Source organism: Sparus aurata, chromosome 15, assembly GCF_900880675.1.
Source record: "Sparus aurata chromosome 15, fSpaAur1.1, whole genome shotgun sequence".
In the NCBI taxonomy this organism is placed as follows: Eukaryota; Metazoa; Chordata; class Actinopteri; order Spariformes; family Sparidae; genus Sparus; species Sparus aurata.
In genome coordinates this window covers 5,718,902-5,731,366 of record NC_044201.1, presented here as the reverse complement: position 1 = coordinate 5,731,366, position 12,465 = coordinate 5,718,902, and the positions used below count along the sequence as shown (strand labels likewise).

Here is a 12,465-nt window from a genome sequence, read left to right as displayed (position 1 = left end):
TGCCCGAGGCGGATGACAGGTTTTAACAGCACAATGGCAGATGCGCTCAGCCAGACATGGACAGGGCTCTGTGTTTGAGAGCCTGTTACACATGATCGTCCTCCGGATGAAGGTTCACTCCTGCAGACCGCATGAGCCGACTTATTTCGGACTTAAAAATATAAGATGATGAAAAACATAACTGATGGATTCGTCCCTTTGAGTTTGTAAATCACATTATTTTTATTCATTTATTTTATTTTAGATGTTTCTTCTTCTTCTTTTTTTTTTTTTTTTCATCTGGAACGTTTTTTTGTTTTGTTTTGTTTTGTTTTTCCTGAGAGCTTCCAGTGAACGCCATAATCGGCCGATTACAGAGAAAACACTTTGGCACCTCCGTAAACCATGTGAGCCGGACTGTCTGCAAGTTATTAAAGTTTCAACATGTGTGTCTGATGAGAACTCCAAAAGTCACAGACTCTAACTGAGCAAACGACATAATGCAGTTTAGACCCACAGCCTCTCTCTCTCTCTCTCTCCCCTCCTCACACCGCCTGGACTGTTGGAGGTCGGCTAATTGTCGATGCATCTCAAAAACTTAAATCTTAACTCGAGGATCGATTTATTTCCGCGTGAAAACTTGGTGTCTCTTGCAGAACGTCTCTCCCCCCCCCCACCCCCCCATTTGTTCTTTTCCCGCAGTCACACTGGCATGTAATCAGCCACAATAGCTGACATAAATCAAGCGGCGGATTGACAGCGTCTGACAAATAACTGATTGATTGCGGTGGAGCAGAATTGACACTTGACGGAGGGGTGGAGATAGAAATAGAAGGGCGGTGTATATTATACTGAAAACATGTGACATTCACATCCCTCCATCACTACATTGGTCTATTCCTGTCAACGCTTGTCTGTTTAGGGAATTCAAGCTGGAGCGGTTGGTTTTATGTTTGCCGGGGGAGGAAAAGTCGCGGCCGTGGTCGTGCGTAAAATACGCACACTTTGGCTGTCCAGAGAATAATACATATAAAACACTTGTTATGATGGCGAAAGAGCCCAGAATAACATATTTCATCTATAAACTTCGTGAATCAGTGTAATTGTAGCTGTTGTGATAGTAAGGCAGCATTGAAAGGGTGGATGATATGAATTCATTTCCGTACAGGATGGTGCCATCATGACTTACATGCGTTTAGGATGGTTATAATATATATTTTTAAACGTTATTTAACTCTTAAAGTAATCTAAAGAAACCGTTTTCTTTCACGCCCATACACTAAATCTCTGACATCTTTTATTCTGAACTAAAACACATCATGTTCACACAAAATGAGATATTGTTCATGTGCTGTATTATTCACACACTCTGCCGTGTGTGCAGGCGTGCAGAGACCGAAGCCCCCCACGTCTAAAAAAAAAAAAAAAATGTAAGCGTTCACAGCAACCAAAGTATTCAAGCCTATCTCCTCCCCCGAGCTGTCGAAATAGAGGCGCTTACAAAGAGGAGAACGTCACATCCCCTTGACCCTCCAATCACCTCAGGGTCCCATTTGATTGGAAGGCGGCAAAGGCTTTAATCTCGGACTAATTCAGCTGCTTTTGAAGTGAAAATTTCGAGCAGTTCGTACTTCGGGAGTACAGAGCGAGGACCTGCACACAGACGCACACAAGGCGCAGCGCTCATGGTGCAAGACGCAGCCGCGGATCTGCGATAACCTCGCACAGTCTCTCCCTCCAGCCGCCGCGCCTTGCTCCTTTACCAACCAGGATTACCTTATTATTCAACCGTTTTACGATTCTTCGTTTTTTTTGTTCTTCTTTTCCCTCCACGCCCGAAAGAGAGGCTCGACGCTTTTCTTTTTTTTTTTTTTTTGGTTTGTTGTTTTGTTTTGATTTTCTTAATGAATCTGACGAAAGCATCGCCGTTCCATTTCCTGACAATTGGGACATGAGCACATCGCCCTCGGCGTCTGCCCTGAAAAATAGTGACATCCGTGTAGCCTGGGAAAGCAGCAGTTCTCGGAATAGCAGCTCAGCGAGCATCAGCAAGCCGTTTCTCCACTCCGCACCTCCGTCTGATCCGCTACGGCAAGCGAGCCGGCTTCCCATCAAGGTTTTGAAAATGCTCACCGCACGGTCGGGACACATTTTGCACCCGGAGTATCTGCAGCCTTTGCCTTCTACCCCGGTCAGTCCGATAGAGGTAAGAGGGAGGTTTTTTTTGTTGGTTTTTTTTAACACTTAGTGCCTGTGTTATTACAGTGTTAGGTGGACGAGTTCTCGGTGCTTCGTCTGACAACATTTCGGCTTCCTGTCGCTGTTATCCTGTCATACATTCTTCCACAGCTGTTCAAAATGATCATTGTTGTACCAAATCTCACAATTTGTTTGTAACAATCGACAAGATTTTAGTTTTGTCCGCGCAAGTGCCGTGCGTAATTACCGCCTGCGCGTTGCCGTTTGGAATGTCAGAATAACCCACGGAACGCTTATAATCGTGCTGCATGTTTTGTGATCATAAAATAACCAGTCGATGTGTGTATTATTAGCACTCATCAACATCTATTTCATCTTCTTTGCAGCTAGATGCCAAGAAAAGTCCGCTGGCTCTGCTGGCGCAGACCTGCTCTCAGATCGGCAAACCGGACCCGCCACCCTCCTCCAAATTATCCTCCGTGACATCCAATGGATCTAATGAGAAGGAATCTAAATCCGGTCCTTTGAAAATGAGCGACATCGGTGTGGATGACAAATCTAGCTTCAAACCTTATTCTAAGCCCTCCGATAAGAAGGACTCGTCTTCGGGCGTCTCGAGCGGAGAGAAGTCTGGTTTCCGAGTGCCGAGCGCCACCTGCCAGCCGTTCACGCCGCGGACAGGCAGCCCGCACTCCAGCACTTCAGCCTCCCCTATGCCATCCGAGGGGAAGTGTGGGGACCGGGATGACAAGAAAGAGTCTGATTGTAATAAGAACGGCACTACGGACGGGTCTGGCACCACGAGCCACAGCAGGATAAGCGTGAGCTGTGGCGGAATTAACGTGGAGGTGAACCAGCACCAGGAGACGACGCCTGGCACTAAAACGTCCTCCTCCTCGGAGTCCCCGTCTGTGACTTCTGTATCCTCCGCATCCGTTCTCGGGTCAGGACTTGTGGCGCCGGTTTCTCCTTACAAACCCGGGCAGACAGTTTTCCCTTTGCCTCCCGCTGGGATGACCTACCCAGGTAGCTTGGCCGGGGCCTACGCTGGTTACCCGCAACACTTCCTGCCCCACGGGGGGAGCTTGGTAAACGCACAGCTGGCTAGCTCACTGGGCTGCAGCAAGGCTGGGTCCAGCCCTCTGGCCGGGGCTTCTCCACCGTCCATCATGTCAGCCAGCCTGTGCAGAGACCCTTACTGCCTCAGTTACCATTGTGCCAGCCACTTAGCGGGCGCAGCCAGCGCTTCCTGCACGCACGAGTCAGCAGCCGCGGCGGCCGCTAACGCCCTCAAATCCAGCTACCCGCTCATGTACCCGACACACCCCATACACAGCGTCCATTCCTCGGCGCCCACATTTAGCGGACACCCCCTGTACCCATACGGTTTCATGCTCCCCAACGACCCCCTCCCACATGTTTGTAACTGGGTGTCGGCGAATGGACCGTGCGACAAGCGTTTCTCCAGCTCAGAGGAGCTCCTGAATCACCTGAGGACACACACCGCTTTTACCGGGGCGGAGAAGTTGATATCCGGTTATCCCGGGTCTTCATCACTGGCCAGCGCTGCAGCAGCGGCCATGGCCTGCCATATGCACATGCCACCGTCAGGAGCCCCCGGCAGCCCCGGAACTTTGGCTCTGAGGAGCCCGCACCACGCGTTAGGACTCAGCAGCCGCTACCACCCTTACTCCAAAAGCCCCCTGCCGACCCCCGGGGGCCCTGTCCCCGTCCCCGCTGCCACCGGCCCTTACTACTCTCCTTATGCACTGTACGGCCAGAGACTCACCACAGCGTCCGCGCTCGGATACCAGTGAGGAGAGAGAAAAAGACTCAAGAAAAAAAGTTTATAGTACTAAGAATGCAAATATAAAGACTTTTATATTAACAGCGCTAAACTTCTGGGCGGGAACCGTGGACTTCAACTGTATTTATTTATATGTCGGCTTAAAAGCAGGCGATAATAGCTGCAAATGGAAAATATTTGAGCAACTCAAAAAGTGCATTATGTTGAAACTGAACTCTCTAGGTAAAGTGAAAACACACACACATGTTAGAGTACTAATTAAACGTAGGGGTTCTTCATTTCGATGTTAATTTGAAATTGCTATGATTGTATTTGTTCTTATTTAAATGTCTCATGGAGAAGAAAAATAATTTACATGCATGTTTGTTTCTTAAACATTTCAGAAAAAAAACTTGTCCACATTTTAAATTGCCGTTATTTTTCAGGTTGTACACCTTGGAAAGAGAATTGGTATTTTTTTGTATGTATTCTGGAAAAAAAAAATAAGAAACAATTCTGTTCCATATCTCCGTGTGCCTCATTTTCTCATTTCTCATTTTCAAGTTGGTAACATTATTCAGTTAAAAAAAAACAAAAAAAACAACAACTTTATTCCTCTGACAGCTTTAACAAAAAAGAAAAGAAAAAAAGAGAAATTGGTCTGTTTAATTGATGAGGCGACGAAAACCTCATTTGGTCATCTCCGCGACGTAGAGGGAAATAGATTTTTATAGCTATAGCTCTCACTTTTTAAACAACGAATTTAGGTCTTCTTAGAAGTCAGGTTGATGTGCATCTTTCTTTCTTTCTTTCTTTCTTTCTTTCTTTCCAATTACTTTATATGCCAAAAAAATAACACGAGGAGCTACAAACGTTTACTTTTATCAGAGCACACGTGTTATAAAGTTTAAATCAAATGCAAACTGAGTGAGAGTGGGAGCTGTGTGTGTGTGTGTGTGTGTGTGTGTGTTCGCAGAGTTAAACGGGCTTTATAAAGTGAATTGGTGTGACAGAATTCAGTTTGCTGGTGGTTGAATTTTGTCAGTAAGTTATTTGGGGGAAGGTCGTGTGTGTTATTTCTCTAGGTGTTGTGGACTCACTCGCTTTTTGACTTGACTTGCGTAAAAAGTTTGTGAAATATACCAGAAAAAAAAAAAAAAAGTTGGATAAGGACAGCTGATTTTTCTGTTTTTTGTTGTTTGTTTTTTTTTTTTTAAACCAATGAGCACAGCTAATTAATATAAATGGCTAATTTAGTATATATAGCTATATAAAAAAAAAATCAATGTCACAAACCTTAAGAGAAAGGCGGGCGTCGGGTTGAATAATTCGCTGCCTTTCAGATTGAATGCACTAGAAATTCTTACAAGCGTCCACGACTGTCTTTTTTTTTTTTTTTTTTTTTTTTAAATGTATCAATGCTAAAGCTCAGAGCAGCACTGACGCTCCACCAGGGTGACGTTTCAACACGGAGGCCATTTATTGGCTTATATTAAACACTGCCATGGGTCATTATTATTATTATTATTATTATTATTATTTCTATTTAAATTGTTGGATTGGATGCTACCATTTAATTTGCATTTGATAATCTCACCCACCTGTAAATCTAATGTACGCAGCACTGCAGTTGTTATTAAAAAAGGTACAACAAGACAAGACAAGGAAACAAATGGTGGTTGGAATTTGCAAAGGGTCGGGCGCGCAGTGATGGCGCCTGTTTAACGTTTTTATAAATCACAAATAACACCCCACATTAACTATTTATTTTTTTTCTCCCTATTACATCTTTCTTGTATTCCTCATGCACAGCGAACGGGAGCGGACACGCACGCGGCTCATTCTCTCGTATTTCAGCTTTATGGCTTTTCGATAGACAGAAAAAGTTGACAAGGATAATCGGCGCATGCGTGGTTAATTGAGTTCCCACAGCCACCGTTAATTGTCCATCTTGTGTCCATAGCGTAATATGTGTTTAGCATGTACATGTGTGAGGTATAAAGCGCTGTCGTCGCCTCTGAACGGCGCTGACGCTGTCTCTCAGCTGTGGTGGACGCGCTGTTGACCCAGCTGCATCACAGCTCTTGATTATTTATTTAGAAGACCTCCTCAGACATGCCGTCCCTTGTCTCTCGCACAGCGGTTAGTCAAGACGCAACAAACTCCACTCGGAGCGCGCGTAAGGCCCACACGCGTCCTGAACTGATGTAATGACGGTGAAAGGGAGCAATTTCCATTCCTACCCACATCATGGTGGCGGTGTTCGGAGGGTCCCGGTGGAAGGCAATTTATCATGTGCCCCTCCCCCCTGGCCCTGTCACTGGGGGGAACAGGCAGGCACATGTGTGCATGAATTACCAACCCTCCCACCTACCCAGCCCTCCCCTCCCCTCCCCTCCCTCCCTCACTGACACAGAGGAGAGAGAACATGGGGGATTAGAGTATGCAAGAGCATTGAAGTGCATTTTCACTTTGTCCATCAAGGACTTAAAGTGCTTAGGTGTGCGTGGGACAAGAGTAGACGTCAAACCACAGCATAGTGTGAGATTTAGAATACAAAAAAAAAAAAAAAAAATTGAATATATATTTAAAAACCTTAAAAACTAAGTCGATTGTCGTGACTGTTACTTACATGCATGCTATGATATTTACAGATGTATTAGGAGTCTTATTAATCAAGCCAATAGTCTCTGGAGGGTCAATGAGTTGAAGTTAAAAGGCGCACTATGTAGTTTTTTGGGAAAGACGTTTCAATCAGAGGAGAAATATCTTGATTGACTTCATTGACTGGGACCTTGTTTTCCTCTAAGATCAGCTTATTTATTCACCTATGAAAAAAATGAATATCACTGAGTTGGATTGTGACCCCATTAATACTGTAAACACCAGAATTCTGAGCTTGGATTTCTTCTCCAAAATGACATGCCGTTCCTTAAAGTCCCATATTTCCTCAAGTTTATAATGAGAATCTTTCCAAGAAGGACGCTCATTCCACCGCCTCGCTTCTTTCGGATTTCTGGTCAGGGCCCAAAGCAGCCATTTTAGATTCCTGGGACATAGTTGCATCCTCGGAGGGAGAGAAGCGCGCGAGAGACGCCGCAGGAAAACCTGGCAGGACATCTGGCGAGAAAGGGGGGAGCCCAGGACGTGACTCACACACCTAACCCCGTATTCAACTCCACTGAATTACCACCACTAAAGCTGTCATTAGTGGGTGTGTGGCACAATATAAAGACACGCCGTCGTCTGCAGTGGCAAGTCTATAGTTTGGGTAACAGCTGTGTCAATAAGGGGAAGCTGCTATAATGTTCAACCCCATGCCAGACATAAGTCAAAGAGCGATTATTATCTTTTATGTATGTGTGGTTGTTTTTATCAGGCTGCAATTACAATATAAAAGCTCTCAGTGATGGGAAACAGAGACCTATCAATAATGGCCTTGTTTTGCACTGTTTACTTTATGGGCACTTGATATTTCTTACTCGCAATTATGTTTTACAAGTAAAGATTGCTACTTTTCCGATGCGTTTTGATTACACGTCTTACGCGCCGCGGCGACCGGCCTTTGTGCGTCTAACTACTGTACATCACGTGTGTCCCCACTAAGCCCGTGCACTCCGATCGTAGTAAAAGGTGTCATCTTAGCTGGAACACCCGACTGTCATTATCTCAGTGTGTGATTTATGGTGATAAGGGCTGCCGAGGTGTCCACAGCTTTGTGATTGTGGTAATGAAGCCATAAAGTGAGCAGCACGAAACAAAGCAGGGACTCAGTGGTCGTAACCAGATCCACTGCTCGCAGGCAAATCCGTACTAAATCTGCCTATTATCCGGGAGATTAAAAAAAAATCAACATTGTTGTTGGTCACATGTCATATCCATCAACGCTAAAGCACCCTTTCTGACAGATTGATCCTAGAATGTAGTCTCCAGCTGAGAGCCGCACTAGAGGTAATTTGGTTCTCAAAATTGGTGCCAAGGCAGACAGGAATCCCTCCCAGCTCTTCTACATGTGGTTACCCTGCTCATTGATTTACAAATGTAAAGTGCTCATCCAGGTGATGTGAGAGAAGTGGCTGTGTTGATCTATCCGTGCCACTCAGATCTCTAACCAGCGCGACACTTCCTTGTGCTTAGACAGCCTAAATGAGGTCATTTCTGTCTGCTTTTTCGGATCTACGGTGCGCCGGGGTGTTTTAGTGCTCAGATAATTTGCCCATTTTCGGATTCTGACAAAGAATATTTTATGGAAATGCACCCTTATTCCAGGCACCTTAATGGAGTATGTTGGAGTAGTGTGCCGGCTGATGAGGTTGTTGTCTGTCACCGATAAATGCAAAAAAGCAGAGGAAAATGTCAGCGATGGGCTCAGCTCCAAAGGGCCTTCATTTGAAATGAGCAATGCCGCAGCGCTGTATCCTCAGGGTGTTACGGTGCACAATCACAAGGTTATTCTAATTGTTTGAAGCTGTGTGAACACAATGCTTCTTACAGCATCTGCCTTTGTGCGTAGCCACCCAGTGGACTATCAAAGACAGAGTCGTCTGGCTTAATTTGAGATAAAGGCATTTGCTATCCAAGTTTTTTTTTTTTTTTCTTTTTTGACAGGTTGAGGGTTCAGTCTACCACATAATTGCTGTCTTCGGCTGTTTTCTCCCTTCTATGAGTAAATCTTGATGGTGTGTCACCGGCCTTACATGACAGTATGAGTACATGATGTCATTTCCATGGGTGTGGGCCACCAATTACTATGACTCACATGCTAACTAAGTACATAAACCCGGGTCTTCTGTCGTATTGGATGAAGATATAATGATTGGGCATATTTGTCCACAACTTACACTCCTGGAAACATTAAGTAATACAGTGATCAATACATTTATGCAAAACAAAGCTAATTTTGTTTGTAATGTTACTGATTGTGGGCTGGTTAGGCGTACATTTGGTGTAATTTATGCACATACATTATGCACAACAATGAAAGGCTCCAAAAACTGGTTAATTTTTTTACCTTTAGTTTTGGGTTGTTATTATTGATAAATATGATTCCAAGCCCTAAAGGTTCTTATAACAGTTCATATTGATATTATTGTTAAAAGTGACAATGTATTTCACAGACTTCATGTTATTTCCTTCTCTTCTTAATTTTGTGGACTGTCAGCAGACAAGATGTGAGCATACTGTATCACATTTGATGATATGAATGATCAAGGTTATACACTGAAAAAATAATAACACAGTAATGCTGCAAACTGAGTAAAAAACGTTATGTATTAAACATTGCATTTGCAACAGTTACCATAAGAAAATATAATAATGGAAATCAAATTAACATTCCATAGAGTTACTGTACAGAACAAACTATAAATGCTTTGAATAATAAATAAATAACAGTGAGATGGTTGCAAGTTAAAGCAGTCTTTGTACAATACCCCAAACTAATTCTACCCAACCATTAGGATACAATCTATTACTATGTTTAAGTTGATGTGGCATCACTGGGCAGGACATTCTGGTTTGAGTCACAATTGAATCTAAAACATGAAAAATAACGCTCCTGCAGCAAATCCCAAAATTGTTGCATGCTAGTTAGCGTGAGGTCAAAAAAAGCGTCTGACTGAGCTCTTCATGAAAACTTCTTAAAGTTACCCTGTGGCGTTTTGATTGTAAACGAATGCAGAGTTGTTCATGTTGCTGGATGCCCACTTTTTTTGACGAAACGTTGTGATTTCTCCCCAAACACTAAATGTCTATGTGTTATTATTGCCAATGTACCAAAGGACTGTATAGCCAGAGCATGTGTGGGATTTGACTATTTGGCTTCATGACTTTGACTTTAGTGGAAAGTCATGGGAGTCGTCGTCGCTTGATCCGCCTACGCATAAAAACTAATAGCTGAATGCAGAAACTCAGGCACAATCTCAAAGGGATTTTCAAAGAAAATCACAACCTTCAGTGGGCGTAGATTGAAACAAGCTGAAGAGGATACATCCAGATGTTACATTGCTAAATATAACATTTTTTTATACAGTTCAGTTGGTGAGGTGATTGGTCGTCAGTGGTGAACTTCCTCTGCCCTTTATATGTTTTCAAAATGTTCCCTCTTTTAATTGTAGATGAGAACATTTTGTTTTCTGACACGCTGCCCTTATTTATGACTTGGCTGTTTAAGCTAAGCTGTTTAAATTATACCAATTTAGCCAAAAAAATGTAGTTTTGTTTATGCATTTTAGAATAAATCATGAAGAACTGAACCTAATGTAAAAAAAACAACACATGGCTTCAGCTGTCCCCCAATCATCACTGCTAAACTGTCACAAACAAGAGCCATTCTTAGGTGAAGAGCTCCTGCTGCTTTCGGCTAAGGTTAGCTTATTCTCTAGCTAACATCTCATTAGCTAGAGAATAGCTAACAACTAGAGCTAACAAGCTAGAGCTAACAACAATAGCGATTTAGCTCATTCAAAATGTTGATAATCGTCCAGTTAACATCACTATAACACTATTTATTAATTGATTTAACTTTTTTGGTGCAATTTACCATAGTTCCAGTGCAGAGAATGAAACTGATGTGCTGCAAAGAACAGTTTCTAGTCGAGGTACTGCTAATTTTGAACTCCTAGGTGGGCTTTTATGTACCGTGTAAGTAAATATTTATAGGTTTTATCATCATAGAAACACAATACACTATATATGTAAATGCAAGAAAATACACATACAGTAATACACGCCATATATCAATGGTGTACAGTTAGTTAAAATTGGGCACAGCTCTTTGTTGCTTTGAGCTTGCACTTGACGTTTGTCATAATAGATTTAATATCTGGAATTAGTTTGAATTCAGTTGATAATGTGTCCCAGAATGAACTCCAATTGAAGGGACTCTTGGGTCCTTGGACATATCCGGACTGACATTATAACCTTCTCTTTACAAGTGTCTTCTGTGCCAGTGGTTTAAAAACAGATAGTAAATGAGTAAATACACGTGGTTACCTTTGTGTTTGCCTCCATTTCCCAACCCAGCAGCTGGTTTATCAGCAACAGAATCAGTCACAAACCTGTAAAGGACCATATGGGAAAGTTAATGGCTCTCTGTATAATGGTGGTACTCCATAGGAAAATTATCCAATTTGAGGAACCACTGTAGACCCAGAACTTTCTGTACTCAGGAAAAAAAGGAAGTGTACACTCCACTCCGCTATGATATTCGCCAGAGTTTCCTGGTCGGAGCCAACTGTGAAAAACAGCAATATATAACACTTATGTGATTTATGAGAGCTATATTTATCACGTTGATATAAACTATTCAACTATTACCAGCTTCCACATTACTCCAGCAATTCATTCATGTCAGTGGCCCAAACAATTCCCTCCCCTCTACGCCGCCAACCCCAAACCAGACTACTTCTCTGTGCCTGTGCCCATATGACTTTCAATAGAGTCTTCTCCAAGGAAATAAGAGGAGAGGGGGACATTTCTCAACTCATCCACATGCAATAAGTGATGATGCTGCGATGTATCACACATTGATCTGAGGCATTTGGGGGAGCCGAGCGTATTAAGAAGGGAGCGCAGTAGACTAATGGGCCTGACTGGGAGACAAATTGGGCCAGACGTACAGCAACACGGCCCCAGGAAATATGGGGGCTCGCGTCACTTTTATTGCTTTAATGCATTTAAGTGTTAACTGAGAAATTGAACCTCAAATTACCTACAATCCATTTGTTTTTGTTTTCTTTTTATTGTTGTCTTCTGCCCCACAGAGGATGTAGTGAAAACGGGCTATATGCTGAACAAGCAAGTATTTCCTTGTTGAAAGAAGTTGCTTATTCAAAATAGTGTATGCATTATTGTCTAAAAAAGTTCCAGGCTAAGAATATAAAGGAAGGCTTTTGTGTATTTCCTTCCAGATAATATGATTATAGGGACATTATGTCAAAGGGAAAAGAAGAAATGTTACAGATTAAACAATATAACCACTGCATATTTTTAGGTGATTATGTTTACAAGAAAATAAACAAGAAAGGAGACCAATAATGTAAAGTAGCTATAAATCATGTTTTAATTTAGACTAAGTTCCAGTTAAGCTAATACATCTTGGCATTAAAATGTGTTACTCCACAGCTTTACAGACAATGCAGCACTGTAGCATCGGTCTTGGAGTTGTGGGCACACACCTAGGGTGTCATTTATGAAAATAAAGATGCAGGATGTAGGAACTGGACACCTGTCAAATTCATACTCACAACAAATAGGAAGCAGCATATCACCTGAGTAATTGATTACTGCTTTTATCTGCAGCTGCCTTAGCCAGTTAGCTCATTTAGCCGTGCAGCTAGCAGTTTGGACTGGGAGCTCGGGGAACAGGGGAGTGTTAGTGTTTACCGCCAGCACAGGAGCGTTGGACCTCGATGGTCTGGGGCTAGGTGGTTAGCATGCTAACTTCAGTAGATATCTCAGCGGCACATAACAAAGACATCATGACGTCAAAACGGCTATTT

At 42.9% G+C, this 12,465-nt stretch overlaps 1 protein-coding gene across 1 annotated transcript; it reads left to right on the top strand.

Annotated features, from left to right (window-relative positions):
* Nucleotides 1-1,435: 1,435 nt before the first annotated feature.
* On the top strand, nucleotides 1,436-4,490 carry znf503 (zinc finger protein 503). Its single transcript, XM_030442965.1, has 2 exons — nucleotides 1,436-2,185; nucleotides 2,565-4,490. The coding sequence occupies exons 1-2, from the start codon at nucleotides 1,931-1,933 to the stop codon at nucleotides 3,993-3,995; spliced, it is 1,686 nt and encodes a 561-aa protein (XP_030298825.1). The 5' UTR covers nucleotides 1,436-1,930; the 3' UTR covers nucleotides 3,996-4,490.
* The last annotated feature ends 7,975 nt before the right edge of the window (nucleotides 4,491-12,465 follow it).